The 22,265-nt window shown below is 43.9% G+C and overlaps 1 protein-coding gene across 1 annotated transcript in view; it reads right to left on the bottom strand.

The window, feature by feature from the left end:
* LOC145789165 (uncharacterized) overlaps positions 1-22,265 on the bottom strand; it is a 92,888-nt gene that overhangs the window by 51,100 nt on the left and 19,523 nt on the right. The window contains exons 2-4 of the mRNA XM_082875138.1: positions 8,391-8,478; positions 7,399-7,708; positions 6,518-6,652 (exon numbers count right to left, since the gene is read on the bottom strand). Of these exons, the coding sequence (XP_082731264.1) occupies positions 6,637-6,652; positions 7,399-7,708; positions 8,391-8,478 (414 nt within the window). The 3' untranslated portion in view covers positions 6,518-6,636. Of the gene's footprint in view, positions 6,653-7,398; positions 7,709-8,390; positions 8,479-22,265 lie in introns of the transcript that reaches the window.

Below are 22,265 nucleotides of genomic sequence, written 5' to 3'. Positions count from 1 at the left end.
TAAAGTTCTTAACGTCCACATCTCGGATTTTGGCAAGAGGTTCTGCCTCTATCCATTTTGTGAAGTAATCTATTGCCACCAACAAGTATTTTCTCTGTCCAGTTGCCTGGGGAAGTTTCCCAACAAGATCCATGCCCCATTGGGCAAACGGCCAAGGGCTGGATACTGGGTTCAGGTCAGCAGCTAACTGATGTATTAAAGGTGCAAACCTTTGGCATTGTTCACACTTTTTCACGTAGGCTTCAGCATCCTTTTGCATGTAGGGCCACCAATACCCCTGGGTAATGACCCTGTGGGCTAATGATCTGCCCCCAGCATGGCTTCCGCAAATTCCTTCATGAATTTCATATAGGAAATCTTCAACCTGCAAAGGGTGTACGCACCTTAAAAGGGGTCCAGTGAAGGATCTTCTGTAAAGATGTCCATCTTCTGTCAGACAGAATCTTGCAGATTTCAATCTGACTTTGTGTGCCTCCTTACGATCTTCTGGTAACTTTCCTTCTTTCAGGAATGCAACAATTGCATCCATCCAGCTTGGCCCCATGTCCACACACATTGCTTGCTGTCCTGTGTTCTCTGGTTCTATGCTCGGGCCCGACATATAGTCGATCATAATTGTTCTTGTTTTTCCAGTCTGTATTGAACTTGCCAGGTAAGCCAACGCGTCGGCGTGGGTGTTGTCATCTCGGCTGACTTGCAGTAGTCGGCAGTTCTGAAATAGGGCTGTCAATCTAATGACCTCTTTTGCATATGCCGACATCCTTTCGTCCCTGGCTGCAAATTCACCTGTTGACTAGTTAGCAATAAGTTGAGAATCACAAAAAACTATTACCTCGTCTGCTTCTGCTATTGCTTCTAGTTTTAACCCTGCAATTAATGCTTTGTATTCCGCTTCATTGTTTGAGGCCTTGAACCCCAAACGGATGGACTGTTCTATTATTTCTCCATCTGGAGATATCAGCAGTACTCCTGCCCCTGCTCCTTGTCGGTTCGAACTTCCATCGACGAACAGTCTGAATGAATCGCCGATGTAGATGCTGCAGGGTCTGAGTTTTTCCTTCCTTTGCTCTTTTGCCTTTGGCTGGGCTTCTCCTTGCTTGCTGGGATACTGCTCATCTCGGCTCAACGGAGCCCAATGTTCGATGGTTTCAGGAGTGAATTCTGCCACGAAGTCGGCCAAAACTTGGCCCTTTATTGCTGTTCTCGGCTTGAACTCCAGGTCATACTGACCCAGGGCCACTGCCCATCTTGCTATCCTTCCTGTTAAGTCTCCTTGTTGTAACAAGGACTTCAGTGGATGCTCTGTTAGGACCACAATCTTGTGCGCCTGAAAGTAATGGTTCAACTTCTTTGAAGCCATTACTAAGGCTAGCATTAATTTCTCCAGTGGTAGATACCTTGTTTCTGCGCTGGCCAAGGTTTTGCTTACATAGTAAACCGCCTTTTGCTCCCCTTTTTCTTCTCGGATTAGTACTGCACTTACTGCGTGTTCTGAAACTGCCAAGTACAAAAATAGTTCTTCCCCTGGTTCTGGATTGGAAAGAACCGGAGTTGTGGTCAAGTACTTCTTTAGGTCGGTTAGAGCGGCTTCGCATTCTTCTGTCTACAGAAAGTCTGTGGATTTTTTCGCCAAATTGAAGAAGGGTCTACATTTATCTGAGCTTCTGCTGATGAATCTGTTTAGGGCTGCGGCCCTTCCAGTAAGCATCTGAACCTGTTTTGCCGACGTCGGGCTTTGTAGCTCTAGGATGGCCTTGATTTGGTCTGGGCTGGCCTCAATGCCCTTTCTCGTTACCAGATACCCTAAAAACTTACCTGATCCAACTCCAAATGCGCACTTTGATGCGTTGAGTCGGAGCCGGTATGTTTTGAGTATATCAAAGACCTCTTTTAGGTCGGCAAGATGACCCTTAGATTCCTTGGTCTTCACGACCATGTCATCGATGTAGACTTCTACCGTTTTGCCAATCAGGTGCTTGAACATTTTTGTTACTAACCTTTGGTAAGTTGCTCCTGCGTTTTTCAACCCAAAAGGCATTACCTTGTAACAGTACAAGCCTTTAGGGGTGATGAACGTAGTCTTCTCCTTGTCTGGTGGGTACATGGCAATCTGGTGGTACCCCCTGTATGCATCCAAAAAACTCATCCTTTCGTGCCCTGAAGTTGCATCTACTAGCTGGTCAATCTTGGGCAGAGGAAAGCTATCTTTGGGGCAGGCTTTGTTGAGGCTGGTAAAGTCTACACAGACCCTCCATTTACTGTTCTTCTTTTTCACTACTACTGTGTTGGGCAGCCATGTCGGATAGTGAACTTCTCGGATGGCCCTAGCTTCCAGAAGTTTGTCTACTTTTTCTTCTACTGCTTCGACGTGTATCAACGTCGGTCTCCTGGCTCGTTGAATCACGGGTTTTGCCGACCTGTCGACATTCAGTCTGTGGCAAGTGACCTCGGGGTCAATGCCAGGCATTTCATAAGGTGTCCAGGTGAACACCTCAATGTTGGCTCTCAAAAAATCTTCCAGTTCTTTTTCCTCTTCTTCGGCTAAGCCTAAACCAAGAAGAAAGAAACGTTCTTCATCGCCCTCCTGGACTAGGATTTTCTTTAGTGTCTCTTCACTCTTTTCGGTTGGCTCCTTGCCGACATCATCTAGGACCTCCATGTCCTCGTCTTCAATCTCTGTCTCTTTTGGCTCTCGAATGTTGCAAGTGGACTTTGTTGCTGCCATGGAGTAACTTTTTGCCTGCAGTTGATCTCCTCTGATTTCTTCAATTCCATGCTTTGTGGGAACCGTAGTAGTTGATGCAATGTTGAGGGAACTACCCCCATTGCGTGCAACCATGGTCTTCCCAAGATGATGTTATATGGTGAGGGTGTGTCAATCACCATAAATTCTATTTTGATCCTCTTAGTACCAGCTTGTACTTCCACGCTTGCTGCGCCCAGTGGCCATGTCGGCGTTCCATTGAAGCCGACCATAGGGTTGCTGGATTGTTCCAGGTCGTCAGGATGAAGGCCCAGCTCCTTGTAACATCTGACGTACATTATGTCACAAGAGCTGCCTTGATCTATTAGGATACGTTTTACTTGGCATTCCCCAACCTGGAGGGATACTACCAAGGCATCATTATGCGGATACTGGACCATCTCTAGGTCGGCTTCAGTGAAGGTTATCATTGGTCCTTGGCTTTCTTCAGGCCGAGGTCTTTTTTCCCCGATTTGGTAGACATGCTGTAAATGCCTTACCCTCTGGGTCTCTCCTCTGACTTCGTTCTCGTTGACCCTTAAGTGGATCACATTAACCACCCTTGGCCCTCCTGCCTGTGGTTGCTGTGCTGGAGGTGGTGGAACTACTGGTGCTTGAGGCAATCTTGTCTGTTCTTCTCTTGTTCTGGCCTCATCAATAAGGTCCCTCAGATGGCCTTGTCTTACCAAGTCTTCTAAGTGTGCTTTTAGGGCTCTGCAACCCTGAGTTGGGTGCCCTTCTTCATTGTGGTAAGCACAACGCCTACCAACGTTTTTTCCCATGTATTCCCCTGGTGTTCTTACTGGAGTTCTGAAATAGGGTTGGTTTCGTATTTGATCTAAGACTTTATGGATAGGGATTCGGAACACCGTCGTCACTGCCTGTTTACCCCTCAATTCTGTTTCTTGCTTGGTCGGCCCGTTGTTACCTCGGCCTCGTTTCGGCGAGCCGTTTCCTTTCTCCTACTTTATCTCTTTGTTTCCCAATGTATCTTCCTCGGCTCTGGCGTACTTCTCGATTCTCGCCATGAGTTCTTCCATGCTTTTTGGCAGTGTTTTTGCTAAAGACTTCCGTAATGGGCAGTCATCTTTCAGGCCGTTCTTGAAAGATACGACCGCTACTTCTTGGTTACATTCGGGTATTCGATTGAACACCTCGTAGTACCTCTTCGCGTATGCCCTAAGGCCTTCTTCCTTGGTGATCCTTAAAGCCATCAAGGCATCGACCCTCAAGGGCTATAGTTTGTTTGTCACAAACCTGGCCACAAACATTTCGGCCAGGCCTTCCCATGTCTTTACGCTTCCCTTCGGTAGTTTATGGAACCAATCAGATGCAATTTCCCCAAAGGATGAGGGAAATACTTTGCAGAGCAATGGCTCGTTCCCACTGTATAATGCCATTGAGTTCAGGTATAGTCCAACATGAAAGTTGGGGTCTGACTTGCCATCATAAATTTGGAACCTCGGCATACTGAATCTCTTTGGTGCTTCAAATTTGTCCAGTTCCACCGAGAATGGTGTTCTCGGCTTAACTTTGGAAGTGACCTCGGCTTCAACATTCTGCTGCCTCCTTTTGAAGTAGTCCCTCAAGTCTTCCTTACTCCTACCTGGAGCTCGGCTATCTCTGGACTTCAATCTTTTTGGTACACTACTTTCGGCCTCGTGGTGGGCCCGTTTCGATCTTTCTCCATGGGTTGTGTCAAAGCAGAGTGCTTGCCCTTGAACATGCCGATGTTCTTTGGGCCCTGGATGCTTCATACGATGTGTCCTTTGGGACTCTTCTTGCCTTGGTTCCTCTCGTCCGACTTCCCTGGAAGGTCGGTGAGAGTGGCTTCCACTCCTGGTGTGCTGAGGGGCTTCAGGGATTGTTTTTCTTCCTCCCTTCTGGGTATTAATCGCTGGCATCGGCGTATCTTGCAGCGGGTATGGTGGCTGCATAACATTATTTTGCATCATGAAGTTGACGACCGACTGTAGGTCCGCCAACTTATTTGCCAAGTCTTTTACTTCCTCATCCCTCCGTAGGTACCTATCCCTCCATACCTGAAGGTTATCTTCATTATAGTACTGGCCTTGGTCTGTTTTCTTTGAAGTGTTGCCCTCTTGGCCGACGTCTTTCTCGACATGGCCTTGGTCATGAATTCCCGCATTATGGTTGTCTCCTTCAACATCAAGGTCAATTGGTCTGCCACTCCCAGTGGGAGTGTTGTCCCCAATGTTTTCCCTCTGTTCGTTACTGGCCATCTATTCTTCTAAGATTCCCACAGACGGCGCCAAATTGTGTGGGTAATTTTCTTACCACACTGCCCGCCTAGTAATCAGCTGGAGAGCACCGGCAGAATAGATGGCTTTAGTAACCTGTAACAGAAAGAAAAAGGCTCCGGCAGTGGCTCTTCCACCCGGGGGCACTTCGACGATCAAGTCAGTATATCTCTCAAAGATAATCAAGTGCTAAACTCACAAGCTTGAGTATAAAACTGCGTACCTTAGACCCATGGGGGTGCCTCTCTTTTATAGTTTACTCAATCCTAGTCCCACTAGAAGCCTGACTTCTATGGACTCCAATTCAATACTGACTTTGGATTCTTCAAGAGATAAAGATAAACTCCCTAAGAGCTTTATCCTTATCTTGGCTAAGTCTCCTCGTTGTCCTAGGACTCTTGTCCCTTACCTGCTTATCTTGGATTCCGATATCTTCGGAGATAACCTCGGCAACTCCGAGATCACCTCGGCGTAACTACCACGACACGTGGCACTTCGGCTGACACGTCGGCGTCGCCATGCCACGTGTTGGTATCTAAAAAATATATCCCCACACATTACATTAATATTGCGTTGACAAATCATCATAAAATTGTTGTTTGTCAACACCCATGTCCCTTCCCCTCTTTATATAATCATCTAGTTTTTTCAACATACTGTTGATGGTGTGCCTGCCAATAATATTACATGTTTCGAAAAAATAAAATGGGAAATCATAAAATTCTTAAAATTATTGGTCAGATCAGAGCAAAGAGCTAAGAAATCAATACTCTCAATGTGTGTATATATATATTAATTACAAATTCAAGCATTACATTAAATTACAAAGAACTAGAAAGCAAACAATCACCAAGTCTAACAACCACTATAAGAAATAGCTCAAACTTACAAATATCACAATGGGAGAGAAATAAACACACTACAAGAAATTTCGCTTTTGGCGACTAAAAAGCCTATTTTTTAGTCGCCAATCACTTTTGCCGACTAATATATTTGGTCACCCGTTTGGTCGCCAATAGATCGTTGGGAAAACAATCGGCGACTAAATTTTTTTTGTAGCCAAAAATGGCCTATTGGCGACTAAAACTTTAGTCGCCATATATTTTTTTAAAATAATTAAATATATATATTTTTACTTTTAGCTACTAAATTATTTAGTAGCCAATTGAGCATGTATGTTTGGCGACTAAATTTTTGATAGCCAAAAGTTTCACTTTTTGAGAATTGGTAACTAAACATTTAGTAGCCAAAAGTTTTTTTACAATTAGCGACTAAAAGTTTAGTAGCCAAAAGTTTCACTTTTTCACAATTGGCAACTAAAATTTTAGTAGCCAAAAGTCAACCTGTGATATTTGTTTAATCGCCAAAAGGTCTCATTTAGTTTTTATAATTTGTTCTGTAATATTTTTTGTGCCACCTGAAACCTGTGCATATACAAAATTATTTATTCATCCATCCATTCATTCATTCAATTCTCAATCATTCAATAAAAATATTTCTCAACCTGTAGCATTCAATTTCCAACCATATACAAAATTTAACTATTAAAAGCCATTTGAATGCCTTATTCCTTTTATATTAGGAGATGTTACTGCAGAAATTGCTCTGAGAAGACAAAAGATATTGAGAAATTCAAGCCTTCCAAATCCTACCAAGAATGCAAAAATATATGTCAGAATATGTAACGAAAACTTGGTAAAAGGAATCATGGAAAGAAGTAGAGGAATGTAAATCTACAAACAACTATTAGAACAGAGTGATTTGAAGATGGCCCTTACAAATTGAGGCCTATGATTCAGGTTGATACAACTTTGACATAGACGAGGAAGTGTTGGGATTTTTACATCCCACTCCACAAATGTGAATGGAAGCACATCTCCACACACCATAGAGAAAAATGCACACAGATTTAAATGATTCTGCACATGCTGTGTACCGCAAGAGATAATTTCCTGAAGTTGCTATTTATCAACCAACCAATGAATTCTAGTCTCACTCAATTGTTAAAAGACAAAACCTATTATGGATTTCACAACCTAATCCAAATACATATAGAGAAAAGCAATAATTGTACAGTCCCACATAATACAAGGCGCGCACACAAACAAAGTTCAAACTAGGATGACTAGTTAAAGAATGAAGTGAGTTGTCAAGGCATGCACACAAACAAAGTTCAAACTATGATAACTAGTTAAAGAATGAGGTGTAGTTTGCAACTCATGACATGGGTGAAATCCCTACCCAAATCTATGATCCCAACACAACCTGAAAACAAGTTAAATTATATGTCATAATCAATTTATCAACCTCAACTCCTACTACTTCTATTGCACTTTGTATCACTTTTATTGTCAATTTGATCTGCATAGATAAGACTTGCAAAATTGGATTTACCTCATCAACCTTGAACACAAGCTCCATTTATTATTGCTCTCTTCACTATCAACCACTTGAGTAGAACTACGCAGCGCTCTAACTAAAGTAACAGGAAAAGTCTGAACCTCTTGTCCACAAGAATCACAATAGTTGTTACCTCTCGTTCTTGACCATTTAGCTGCACATTCTTCATGGATGAGGGCGTTACCACATTTACATTCCGTCTTGAGTATATTTTCTTCTTTCAAATTGTGAAAACAATTTTTGCAAATTGCCTCTTCTTCAAAAATCTCCTCATCACCTTCCATTGGAACTGAACCATTGTGTTCTAATTTGCAAAAAAGGACTTACAAGTTATATGGAAAGTAAAACTAAAACTGATATATGCCAATTACAAGAACATCAAATATAAATGTAAGGTCAACAATTTATCCAAGCAATCTAATTATGGTTTATTCATAATCCTATACATAGCAGGTGTCCCCAAAAAAGCATAAAATTTTTTGTGCATTTGGTTTGAATTTTTTGGATTAAGTTTTTTGAAAATTGAGTTTTTTGTTTTTCTTGTTTTTTTGTTTTTAGTGAATATTTTTAAAATCTTAAGCATTCTTTTTTACTTTTTTAGATGTACCTTACTTAGATGTATCTAAAAACTAAAAAATTTGTGAAAAAATATTTTTAAAAATTAATAAATACATAAAAATACGAAAAATATGCTGAATTCTTTTTTTTTTTTTTTGTATTTTTAGTATTTAGTGAATTTTTGAAAGATTTGTTTCACAAAAAATATACTTTTTATGTGTATTTATGTTAAGTATGTCTAAAAATTAAAAAACAAAATTGCTTAAAATATTAAAAAATTCAGTAAAAATGAAAAAACACAAAAAATAAGAAAGTAAAATTTTCTGAAAAGTGTTTTTGGAAAACCAAAAACAAGTAAATGGTTTAAACTTTAAGCAGCAAAATGAGTAAGAAATTGAAATATTAGATAATATGTGTATAGCATGTACCTTTAGGATTTGTTTGACCTAAAGTTCTTGGTCTTACAAGAACAATGTTTTGGCCAGGCACAGATTGGCTTGTTATTGTAGCCACAACCTAAAAAAATAAAAAAGGAAAAGTAAAAATTTAGATTCATTTCTTCTGTCATTTACACTTCAATTTGCTTCTATGGTAGTTTTTATCAAGCATGCATACACAATACCATTTTGGTAAAGTGAATGGTTTATATTGAGTCACGTCATTACATATAAAAAATTTATAAGAATTTTTTGATTGTATATTATTACTACACTTTCATTTTTATTTTTCTTAAAAAATGTTGGATATGTACATGTTAATTTTCGTCATCCTCATCAACATTAAATGAATAGAACAGTAATATTTTACCTTAGACTTAAATGTGTAAAGGATGTGTTACAATTAAAATGGACGGACTAAAATAAATTTTCAATAAAATAATAGGATATTAAATGTAATGAACCCATGTGAATAATATTAAAAGAAAAGGTAAATTACACTTTTCACCTTTATAAGTTGACTGAAATTTTACTTTGATCCCTATTATTTCATTGTGAACAATTTAATCTCTACACTTTAAGTTTAGTTTCAATTTAATTATTTCCCCCAAATTTCGATTATATCTTTCTACAAGTGCACCTTACAAGATTGACAAGTGTTCTAAAATAATTAATTTTAATCTTTAATTTGAATGAAATGACCAAACTGAAACTTAACTTAAAAAATAAACACCAAATTATTTAATTTGAAATAATAAAAATTAAAGTAAAATTTAAACTCTGGAAGTTAAAATTATAATTTACCTTTATATATATATATATATGTGTGTGTGTGTGTGTGTGTGTGTGTGTGTGTGTGTAACTTACACGGCGCTTAATCATTTCATCAAATGTCTGTCCAGCTTTTTTGAACAATGAAGGGCCCTTAGGAGAAGGTATGTCTGACTTTGATGCTGTTTGGTATAGCTGTTAAAGTAGATTATAGATTATAACATAACAGATTATAGATTATGACTTTAATCAGAAGTTGTTAATCTGTTTGGTATAGTTGTTGGATTATAGATTTAAGTTGCTGAGTAGTGTTTGTTAAATAAGCTGTGAAGTAGTTTTTTCAATTAATTTTTATTTTTTATTATTCACTATTTGCCTAAATTTCTCATAAAAAATAATAATAATATTTTATAGTCCATTTGGGTCTTTTTCTATTTTAAAAAAAATAAAAAATAAAAAAATTTAAAAGTATAACAGTGAATTAACATGTCCACAGCAGAAGTTGATAATCAGAAGTAAGGAGTGAGCAGCTTCTCAAAATCAGCTTTTTTGACTTAAAATAAGCTGTTAGAATCAGAAGCTGTTTGAAATAAGTTTAACCGAACAGTCCAAAATAACTTTTTAAAAGCCATATGTCATAAATTGGTTCAAAAAAACCCCACCAAACACCCCCTTTACTACCCACTGCACGCAAAACCAAAAATGATAGACGATTTTTTTATTTGTTTTGAAGTTAGAAACAAAAGATAAGATTAAATAAAATTATACATATGATCCTTATAATTTAGGCCTCGTTTGGGAACAGACTAATTTAATAACTTTTTGGTTATTTGGCTAAAATATGCGTAAAAAAAACTAGTATGTTTGGGATGACTTTTTGATTTTTTACGAAAAGATGTGTAAAAAGTAGAGAGAAAAGACAATCTTTAACTTTTTGGTATGGTGTAGACACCCCATTTTTGACCGTCCTCAAGACTTGGACGTCACAGTTTGAACACCCGGTGATTATCCATGTTTGTGTTCGTTTGGAGTTCCCGGAGGTCTCGGCTCGCGTGCCTTGCCTCAGGATCTCCGAACTCGACCGTTTAGTGTCTGGTTTTGCACCAAACACTTGTATCCTGCCTTGGAAGGGCAGGGTGGGGCTTGTAGACCATCCCCACCCATCACCGGCAGTGGCTAGATGCCACCGGCTGGTTTTTGCTGCCACCGGCAATATAGTTTGCCGGCCGGCACTCTTTGTTGCCGGTCAGCACTATTTTGTGCCGGTCGGCACTTTGTTTGGCCGAGATGGCATTTTTTGCCGGCCGATTGCTGTTCATCTGCTTTTGCAGATATTTTTGGACAGCTGTATAGCTTTTGCTCCCCTCCATACACGTGTATGGAGGGATCTCCCTCTTGCAAAGCTTGTCTTGTAAGCTTTACAAGAGGCATATAGAGAGAAGCTCTCTCTAAGGCAAAAAAGGAGAGGCTTAGACATTTTTGAGGGAGAAAATACAGAGGAGAGCTCTGGTTTTCTAGGGTTAGGGTTAGACATACACAACCTATCTCTCTTTTCCTCTCATTTTTGCATACTAGGTGTTTTGTGTCTCATTATTGCACACAAACACCTAGTGTTTCACCTTCCTCTTGGAGCTGAGGTTCTAAAGAGTGTGTTTTGAAGTTTTTGTCTTGGATTCAAGCTCAAGGAGGCCATTGGAGCATCTTTGTTGAAGAAGGCATCAAGGGTGAGAAACTAGTCCTTTTTTCCCCCTTTTTTGCATTGATTTTCTACTAGTCTTAGAGCTGTTTTTGTGATTATTGTATAACATAAAAAAGTTCTATTTTTAAGCCCTCTTTATTGTTTATTAAGAGTGTTTTGTTGTTTGAGGGTTGTTGACCACCCTTAGGCCTCAAAAGGCCTCATTTTGAGCCATTTTGTGTTAGCTCCGGGATTTTGGTGTTGAGGTCTCTTCACCACTGAAATCTTGAGGGATTTCAGTGGTGAAGATGATGCTTTGAAGTCCCAAGAAGGAGAGGGCCACCCCCTCTCCTTGTTGTCCTTGAAAAGGGCATATTTTGGCCTCTTAAGGAAGCCTATGCTTGAGTGTGTGTTGAGCATGTTTGGTTTGTTTTTCATGCTTATATATCCATGATATAACATGATTTCAAGTTGGTTTTGGAACTCTATGCATGTTTAGCATAGTTGCCATGTAATGCCTTATTTGTGCCTTAACATGTTCTAGGTTGTTAGCCTTTGTTGGAGCATGTTTTAGGCTTGCATTTGTGAAGTTTATGTGCTTATTTTGCCATGTTTTAGCTCTGTCCATAGTCGTTTGGGTTGATCTTTGCATGCATTATATAGCTCCTTTGTATTTAGGCTTGTTGGCCTTGAGTATGTGTATGTGTAGCATGACATCTTTGCATCGATTTGGTGATTTGGGGTCCCCCCACATGCTATTTCAGTCCCATTTCCATGCTCGTTGGATTGCCTTGCATGTCTCTTTAATGCTTTGAAAGCATGTGTTGCAATGCTCCATGTTTTGGCCATGGTGCATGCCTTTGTATTTGGGCCACTTAGATGCCATCTAAGGAGTCCTTTGGCCTTGTTTTAACATGCTAAAAATCTGTTTTTAGTTGTTTAATGTACGCCATGTTTGGTCATGATAAGTGTAGTTCAATGCCTTATCGATTTGCCTTGAACACTTGGACTTTTTGTTGCATGCTTGACTTGATTTATAACTTGATTTGGCATCATTTTATAACATGATTTTAGGGCTCATGTTGCATGCTAATTTGTCCATGTTTCCTTCTTTCAAGTGTGCTTGAATGTTGTTTGATTCATGCTTAAGTGTTGGTCCTTATGTGCATGTGTGTGTGCATGCCATTTAGCTCTCACTCTTTAGCACTTATGGCCACTGTTTTAGGCCTATTTTAGAGTTGCCTAATTCATGTATAAGTCCATCTTGCCATCCATTTGCATTGCCATATGTATGCTTGCATGATTGCATAAGTGCCTTGCCATGTCATGTTGCATTCCTAGCTTGTATGCCTAGGTTGCATTGCATTTTGCATGCATGCCTTGTTCCTTGAATTAGTGATAGGAATAGGGCCTAATTTGTTTGATTGGTTTGCATGCATTTGAAATCAAAGTTGCATACTTGGTTCCTTGGGCCATCATGTATGGAAATGCGTGATTGGTGGTCCGAGAACCGAGGCACATGTCCCTTTGAGTCATTACAATGATAAGAGACATGGTTGGTGCATACATGCCTTGAATTGTGCTGCCATGCCTTGTTTTGCCCTCTGTTGCTGTGAGTTGCAGGTTCTGCAGGAATACTCTGCCGACCGGCAGTGTAATGTGCCGACCGGCACTATTTTCTCTGCCGACAGCTTCAACTTTGTGCCGATGGCCATACAACACTGCCGGTGGAAATTTCATCTAGCCGGTGATGATCCCCTCTGTCCAAGGATGTAGTCCTGAGGTTTTGACAACCTCCAGAGGAGGAAAGGGAGGAAAACAGAGGCAGCTTGCGCATGGCGGCGCGCTTCTCGAGACGTTTTACTGTTTTCCTAAATTAGTTAATTTGTTAATTAATTAATTTGTAATATTTAATTAGCTTGCGTAGTTAATTAATTTGTAATATTTATTCGGTCCCTCCGAGCGAGGGCAAATCTGTAATAAGTGTGTGTGGGTGGTGTGTATGTCTTCCAACCTCACTTCTTTCTTCCCTTTTACTTACCCGCTTTAATGGTTAGTATTAGGACACGTTTAAATTAGCATACCTTATGCTATGCATGCGTGCATCCATACATTTGTACTGCATGCATTAGGCTCGGTACATCACGCTAACTGCATTCGTACTTCAATTCAAAAATTGACTATGTGATAGTTGATCGCATTTCATATGCCATGTTTAGGGCTAGCCGAGCCTGCCTAGATCGCATTTTGCATGTGATGCATTAGCCACTTTTAACATGAACTAGGACACGCATGTTTGCTAACTAGTTTACTGTTTTGGCACGGAGTACGATGTAAGTATTTTTGCTTTAGCATCCAGCATGCGTGTGAATGTTGCCATGATAGCATGATCACCATGAGGCTAGCTGCTTATGTGATATAACTGCTTGAATGCCTGTGGATGGAGGTTGAATTACCTAAATTGGAGTAATGCATTAAAACTGTGAGTTTTAAGCCCACTAGATAGTGGCAAAATCATCTTTTCTAAAAGCCCACTTGAGGGTGGCAAAATCTGCATTTTAGCCTACTTGCGAGTAGCAAACCATTTTCAAAACAAACATGAAATGTTTTGTTCCAATTTGGGCGATTTGGTCTATACTTGTTTGCTGCGCGCATAACATAGTAATTCTAGGCTAACAATTGGTTTAAGAACACATAAAGTTTTCAAAAACGGATATCACGGTTAGTAGAGGCCGGTCTTCGGACCGGGCGAAAGGGGGTGCTCATAGCTGACCTTCCCCGATCGTACCCAAGCTCCCGAGCCGAGACAACTCCGGTGATGACGGACATGTGGCCTTCGGCACCGAGTCAGGGTTTCCTAAATTCTCCCATAAAAAAATATTTAGGTGGCGACTCTGTATCTGGCAAAGCAGTCCATGTTTGGCACTACTTTTTCAAAAATCTGTTTCTCAAAACGATTTGCCAGATTTGGACTCTTTGGTTCAGATTAAGAACCGTGACACAAATCGAGTCCGAACTGTAGCATGAGGCCCGCGGGCGCTGTTACAGTTTCTGGCGACTCTGCTGGGGAGTTTAGAGAGCTTGACTCGAACTCGTGATATCCCATTTTGACTTCATTTATGTGTTTCTTTGCATTGCATGTGCATTGGTGCGCCTAGGAACACAGTGTTTGCCATCTGCCATTCCTGAACGGTTTGCCGGAGGCTTGTCTTGTCAAGGCATGTCCATAAGGCTGACCGGCTATGGGCTCTGACAGCATGGGAACACAAACCCCGGTTTACCGGGGCACCCTTTTTTGACCATTCGACCTAGTGCATATTCGGAACCATAGTGACCATTCCAAGCTAGGACAGGTTGCTTACCCGATGCTAAGTTGTTTGAAACCGCTGTGTGCGTAGTGAAACCCTAGTTCCTGACAAAATAGGACAGGGAAACCCTACCCCAACATAGGGGTGTTTTGTTCTCTTTACTTGCTATGTGCTTTTAGAGTGTATCTCTACAGGAACGCATATACCAGTTTACGAGTTTGAGTATCGGGCCTGAAGGCGCCAGAATCAGTATTGTTGAGAATCAGTTATCAGGAATCAGTTATCCGCGGGTATCAGATTCAGTATTTCGGGAACAGAAATTTGGGAACAGTGATCAGCAGTAGGGTACAGTTGTGTGGCTACACCCGTGTTTGATCAGTTTGGGTTGAAATGCTGTCTGTTTTTCCTTTCAGTTCAGAGAGTGGCAGAGTTGATACAGAACAGCCAGTGTCTCCCCTTTGCTGAGGCAAGATTTATGGCGACACAAAGTTCAGAAGAAATTGTGGTTATGACAGCCGCACCGGAGCAGGGAACCACTCCGCAGAGTGAGGCCAGCGTCAGTATGTCATACCCGCCCAGGTCGCCCGTTGTGCACCCGGTTTGGGCTCCCCAGTTATACCAGGCTCGTGAGCCCACCACCTTCGAATTGATGGGGATGATAGGCGATCTCCAAAGGTCTGTGGCAGACCTCGCCTATGGAATGTCGGCTTCACCGCCAGCGGCGCCGTACGCCGGGAATTTTGTACCACAGGAGCCCCCGCTACTAGGGCGGATTGTGATAGAGCTCAGCCAACCAGAGGTGGCTTCCGGCTATAGCCACGACATGTCAGCACCAACCCAGACCCTCGATCAGGCTGAGGCCAGGGGAAAGGACAAGGCAAAGGTAGACGCCGACCCTATTGAGCAACTGCTGTGGGCAGTCGAGGCTTTGAAGGACAGAGGGATGAACAAGCAACAAACATCTGCAATAGTGACCAAAGCTGTAGATGATGCTTTCCCCGCTCCAACCAAGGGCAGTTCAAGCCAGACAGAAAACCGGGATGGGCCCCGTCATGCCCAGACAATTCCAGTAGCTCCCACCCCTACACCGGGAAAGGTTCAAAAGGCCAAGGCCGCGCCAGCTGATCCTTTCGCCAGCGCGTCTGGCAAGAATCCTCAAAATACAAAGTACCTGCCCCGAGGGCGCAGGGTCTTTCACGACCTCCACATGCCTTTGTCTAGGGCATTGCTAATATTGGCGAAGAATGGGCATCTTAAGCCTTTGGAGCCCCGGCCACTCCCGAAGAATCTCCCCGCCACTCATGATGCTACCTTGTACTGCGCGTACCATCAACAGTCCGGTCACAGTACCGATGGATGTTCCCGCCTTCGTCATGAAGTGCAGGATTTGATTGATAACAAGGTTATCCTACCACCCACCTCGGGCAAGCCCGTCACCACTCAGTTGCTGGATTTCGAGGGCTCAGATACTGCAAGTATGTAAAGTGAACCGCCTGCGGGCAACATTTGGTGTATTTTTGAAGCGTCTGCCACGCATTTTTGATCATCGGTGAAACCGAGTTTTTGTAAATCCTGGCTTGGATATCGAGTCAGTCTTTTGTTTTGAGTCTGTCTCTTTGTCTTGAGTCAGTCTTTTTTGCTTAAGGGTCTGTCTTGTTGTATCGAGTCAGTCCCCGTTGTATATAATACCTGGTGATTCTGGGGTTTGTTGTCCCGAACACCATTTTGTTTTGTAATTATTATCTGTTTTGTTTTGAGTCTGTTTCTGCCGAGGGGCCAGTTGCACCAACAAAGCCGATCAAAACAGCTGTTGCTGTCTCAACCTTCATGCTTGCTTTCAGCATAAGTGGCGGAGAATTTGAATGGGCTGACAGTACATCTCGCCTGCTCTCCTGTGTGCCAAACTCATTGCATTAACCTAAGTTTTTCACAAACAAACTTTTTGAACACTGCGGTGATGAAAACGAAGAGGAAGGAATTCCTCGGGTTTTGTAAAATTTTGATCATTTTGAGAGAAAGAGAGGCGTGCTAAGCCTTTTTATGAATGAAACCATGCTTGTCGGCATGAGTACTGAGAAGGACCCTGGCCTGATCCAGATTGGTTCCACACTATCTTCGGCGCGAGCGATTTGTCGCTTCCTTAAAAAACTTTCAAAAGCAAATGTTTTACGCGGCCCAGCGAAGACATGTGTGGAATCCCTCTTGAGGTCGCGCAGCCTAGGATCGCTCTCAGCCTCAAGATTCAACCTATTTGTTTTCCGAGTTTGAACCCGTTCAGAATATTCAGAAAGTTCAACGGACAAACGCCATGGAGGCCCGTGTGGCCAGTTTCGAAACAGCCCTCGAGCAGGAGGCACCAAAGCCAAATCAGAAGGAGTAGATCTCGTCGGAAGAAGCTCATAGAGCAACCGGGATGGATTCTCCGCAAATCAGTGCAATAGCCGTTCTCCTAGACACAGGGAGGCTTCAATTTCAAAAAAAAAAAAAAACCCATTTGGCATAGACTTGCTACACTTTTACCCTTTGAGAGGCTCGCTGGGCCGAAAACCCGGAAGGGCGGCCCAGGCAAAAGTTAGAGCAAGAGAAAAATACAAAAAAGAGAAAAATACAAAAAGAAAGATTGAAAAAGAAGAAAAGAAAAAAAAAAGAAAGAAGGAAAAAAAAAGAAATAGAAAATGAAAAGAAGCTCGCAAGGTCGAAAACCCGCATTGGGCGCCTTGGCAAAAGTGAGAGCCTAAAAAAAGTGAAGGTTAAAATACCCGAGTGGACCTTAACCGGAACTACGTAAGGCTTGATTCCCATGTTTGGGATACGTAGGCAACTTCATCATGAAGTCCAGCCCCCAACGCTTTCATAAGCGTCTCAGTCCATGCAATGGTTTCAATTTCGTTCCAAAGTCCAGTGGCCAACACCCTTCAAGGTGATTGTGTCCATATATGTGTTGTGACTGTCTTCGTCATCGCTGTGTCCAAGAGCTCGACCACCGCCAATGAAGACTGTTTACAGATTGCTGCGGCACCATCCCAAACAAGGGGCAACTTTCCGTTGCCACAAGCCGTCGTGAGACGCCATTCAGACTAGGGGCAACTTTCCGTTGCCTCACACCCCCCTTCAAACCAGGGGCAATTTTCCATTGCCTCCGATCCGAGGTTGCGCGTCTCGAAGGGTAAGCTCCATGCTTGTTAAGCATCAGCTGTTTGAAAAATAGTTTTTGAAAATTTTTACTGAAGTTGACTATTTTCTCGCAAATTATTCCATTTTTCCAAAATCGGACCATTGTTTTGGACCCAAAAAAGGAAAATTTTCAGTGCTTGCTGCCTGACTTGCATGCTTTTCAAATCAAAAATTGAACAAGTACGTTAATCCGACTCTCGTTTTGATCAAAACCGTTTTAATAGAAAGCAAAAACGAAAGAATGGTTAAAATGATGAACTAGGGGCACAGTTGAGCCAGGCGTTCTGTCTTTCCCCCGTCATCGACGTACTTACCAGAAGAGCACTCTGTCTGCCGGAAGAATAGCTGTGAGCTAACGGCATCGGGCGTGAACCCACACCTTGCTATTTATCCATCAATCACCCCGGGGAGGGATGAAAAATGAGAGATATGAAGAATAGAGAGGTGTAAGTTGAGAGAAAAGTGAGGAAAAGGGTTTTGAGAGAAAATCCGAGCTTGAAAGTCGAGTGATGTGAGAATCACAAATCAGAAAGGGTGGGAAACAATACCCAGATTGAACTGGCTCCTCGTGGTCCGAGGTCCCCCATCTTCGCTTACGCGTCTGTGTGTCGTGTCTCTTTCATTTGACGGTCTCGTCTTTTGTTTTGAGTCTCTCCCGAGCGTGTCTCGTTGTGTTTAGGTCGTGTACCTTTATATTTGAGTCCTCCCCGCTGTGTTCGGTTGTAGGCTCGATATCCCGGTTTGAAAAACCCTCATTCGATTTCAAAAATCATCTATGCTCAGAATGCTGTGCCATTCTCTACATTTGAATCTGTTTTGACCCCAACCGGTTCCATCTTTGAGGTCCGTCCTGTCAGATTGGGCCGTTTGTTCAGAAGTTTTCCGTGTGCAGAATGAATCGAATGCTGTGTTATGGGCTGTATGCAGATTAATCCCCAACAGAGTAAGGGCTGTGTGTTCAAGAATCAGGCAGTGGATTGCTTGGGTTATTTTGCTGTTGGCTGTTTAACTTATCTGATTATTACAGTGCAAGTGTTCAATTTTCAGACAGCCAATCAGTTCCATTTACATTGAGGTGTAACATGATGAGATGCGATGCAATGCATGAAATGTGTAAATGTAAACACTTTTTTCAGATAAAAAGTCCGTTTCATTTCATTATCTTTTCAAACGTACAAGTTTTGGAAACAAAAATCTGCCTGCGGCAGTACAAGGTAATCTATCTACCAACCAAAAAGAAAAGTACAAGAAAGAAAGAAAAGATAGCAAAAATCTGCATCCATGTCGAGCACTCCAAGGGCTGTCAGTCCGTCCTGGTCCTCTTCCTGGACGAGGGTCCAGGAGCATCATCAGCATCGTCGTCAGAGCCCGAGCTAGAACCGTCTCCGGTCTCCTCCTCCGATGACCCTGCCTCCGCCTCTGACTCCTCGTCGTCGTCATCGTCCAGGACTGGAGCTCGCGAACTACTCCCGACGTGAGTACGCCCTCCCCTGGTACGGGGAAATATCCTGCCCTCCTCATCTCTCCCCCGAGCAGGGACAGAAGGTCTAGCTGGAGCACCTCCTGCCATGGGAATCTGGAAAGGAGGCTGAAAAGTTCACAAAAAGGGAAATGCATCAGTACACTGTGAACAGTTTAAAGGTGCAGAATGCAACGTATGAATACAGTAAGAGTGCCGTGAGCAGTTTATCAGTGCAGAATGCAGTGTGTAAATATAGTGTATAAATGCCGTGAGCAGTTTATCAGTGCAGAATGCAGTGTGTGAGTTCAGTATGAGAATGCCGTGAGCAGTTTGTCAGTACAGAGTTTAGTGCAGAATGCAGTGTATGCAGTGTTCAGATACTGTGAGATCAGTGTATCGGGTGTTGTGCCGTGCATCAGATTATACAAAGCAGTGTATGAATGGTTTGAGGCCAGTGTCAGAAGGACATACCGGTATGCTGTAGACGGCCAAGAGGTCAAATGTCCGCTGGAGCATCCCCATCATCGAGGCATTCATCGCCAACGACTGACGGGTGTACTCAGAAGAAGCCTGCAAAGGTATCAGATGCATTAGTATTCTGTGGAATATCAAGTAAACTGAAATGAAATAACTGTACGAAGTGCAGTGATACATACCGGAGGTAGATCGGGGACATCGATGAACTCGTGACCAGCCAGTGGAGGGGCGAAGGGGATCTGATAGGTCGACCCACCCTGCCCCTGGAAAGTCAGTACAGCAGGCAGGGCAGGCCAGCCAGCTCCTCGTCCTCCCCGCACTCCGCCCCTGCCACGGACCCGGGCCCTCCTCGAAGATCCAGCCCCTGCTCCCGCTCCGGCCCCAGCCGCCGATGCCACAGGCCTGGTCCCCTCTGCTCGACGGCCGCTCAGAGGTCGCATCAGGTACGTCTGCACGTACTCCTGATAGTCGCCGGTGCCTCGGAAGCCGGCCTCCTCCCAGCCGATGGAGTAATCATCCAGCTGCTCAGGGGTCAGCCCCTCGGTCCCCCTCATCTCTGCAGGAGGGTGAGCCGGGACTATCTGCTCAGGTAACCCGCGGGTCTGGCGTAGAAAACGTTCCCCCAGGTAGCAAGCCCGACAGACCGGGCCCTCAAGCAAAATCTGAAAACGCGAGGTCTCCTCAGCACCAGGGAACCGACCCCGCATCGCCGACGGCAACGAAGCCCATGGCCGCCATGTGATCTGAAAATGACAGGCAGTTTGTTATCTACTGTTATTGAAACATGCAGTGGGAAAGCGAAGCTAAATGAACTGAAAGTAAAGCATACCTCGGCCGGGGTAATGGTATCGAAGTATCGACGGAAGAAGCCGAATGTCTCTCGTGGTCGCCGGGTGCATCTCCCGTCAAAGCGAATCGAGAACGGGACAGCCGGAGGAGGCTCCGCAACTGGTACAGGTGCAAGCCTAGGAAAGTAGGCGTAAACCCACAACTGCAAAACAGATGTCAGTATGACTATCGGGTAAAGCAGAATATACAGAATAAAGCGGAAATAGCAGAGCCATGTGTTGTGCAGTGTATTGTGTGCAGTGCATAGTGTGAGCAGCGTACAGTCAGTGTGAAACAGAATGTATGTGTGTGCCGTGTGTACAGTATACAGTGAGTGTAAAGCAGACCGCAGTGTGTGCAGTGTACAGAGTGCAGAGAATATCGGACATAAATGAAAAGCGGAGAAGAAATGTACCTCCCAAGCCCGCCAGTAACCTCCGAGCAGCTGGCCGCTGCCGCGAGAAGCCGAGCTCATATAGCCGTACAGGGTGGCCAGAGCAGCGCCGCCCCAGTCGTAGTGCAAGATGTCTCGGACGTCCACCAGTGCGCTGAGAAGGCAGAGAGGCACGGTGTTCGCCCGGTCGGCGAAGATAGTAGTCCCGAACAGGAACATGAGGAAGCCGCGGGCATACCTCTCCACGTCCTCCTCGGTCATCTGCACCTCCTCCCCCAATGCGGGCTGGACCCTGAACTGTGCCTCGAACCAGGAATATCGGACGAAGCCTGGACGAGCTAGCGGTGGCGCCTCCCCCAGTAGATGGACCTGAGCGGCGGTCCACTCATCCATGTCGGTGTCGAAGGGGATCGGATCACCCCCTACCCCGATGCCTGTGAGCATCGAGAAGTCATAAGGGGTCATCGTCATATCCCCCGCAGCAGAAAAGTGGAAAGAATCGGTGGTGTCCCACCATCTCTCCGCCAAAGCGGCAAGGAGAGGTCTGCATGTGGAGAGCCTAGAGAGCCCTCGGCAGAAGGTGCCGAAGCCCGCTCGGTCCACGATGCGCTGGACCGCATCGGGGAGCTCGTCATACCACTCCCGCGCACCAGTATTCCCATACCCGCGAATGGTATGGGAACCCTCCTGCAAACAGAAAATGACAATGGCAAGACAACATTCAAAATGCAGTTTTGAAAAGACAGATATGGCATGTATGCAAGTTTGTCAGATTCAGGAAAATACCGGGTACCGGTGTGCTTACAGTGAAATACGTGTGCTGTGTCAGCGTGTTTGAGTGTTTCAGAGCAGATGTGGCATGTATGCAAGTTTGACAGATTCAGACAAATACTGGGTACCAGTGTGTGTGCAGTAGAATACAGTGTGCGCCGTGTGTTTGGGTGATTCAGGGCTAGTGCAGTGTGTGTGCATGTGTCAGTCTCAAGTAGATATCAGTTGTATGTATGTTTACAGTCAACTACGGTCTACGGCATATCAGATTTCAGCAATTAGAGAATACAGCTAACTATGGCAGTTTTGTATCCTACATTGCATAAAGTAAAGCAGAAGATGAAGAGTTACCTCGGGAGTGCCGAATGAAAGGTGGGAGGTAGGCTCACGCTGCAGTAGCTCAGGGGCCGCGTACCTCTCAAAGCTCCGGAACTGACGCAGGCCGTCTGGGGACAGAACGTGAATCGCCGGCCGGTAGGTCGCCGGGTCGAACGGGCGCTCGCTCAGTGGTAAGACCTCGATCCCGGGATCCATCTCGTGGTTCGGGGGAGTCCCGCCACGTGGAATGTCGTCCGCCATGTAGAGAATGGTGTGAAAATGGCCAGAAAAGGGAAAACCGAGCTGGAATACGAAGAGTCAACCGAAAGGTCAACTCCCGAGAGGGTCGGAAATGGCCGGGAAGGCCGGAATGTGAAGAGGCACGGAAATGAAGAGGAAAGTGAGGGGAACAAACCCCGAGAAGGCGAGAACGCCGAACGAGGCACCGAAACGAGAATGTGATCGGTGGAAAATGTCCGAAACGCGAAGAGGATCGCGAATCCGACGACGAAACGGGCGTAGAACGCGAAGAAACGGGCGAAAAATGAGAGAGAAATACCGTAGAGAGAGAAAGGAAGGGATTTCGGCGGTGGAGAAGTGAAGGAATAGGGCTTGAAGCCCTATTTTATAACACCCAAGGTGAAAAGACAAAACTGCCCCGCACCAGCAACTGTTTGCCGGTCGG

Source organism: Camellia sinensis, chromosome 6, assembly GCF_055761805.1.
Source record: "Camellia sinensis isolate YWXY chromosome 6, ASM5576180v1, whole genome shotgun sequence".
Lineage (NCBI taxonomy): Eukaryota > Viridiplantae > Streptophyta > Magnoliopsida > Ericales > Theaceae > Camellia > Camellia sinensis.
The sequence above is the reverse complement of the archived record's forward strand: the minus strand, read 5'-3'. Positions and strand labels throughout refer to the sequence as shown.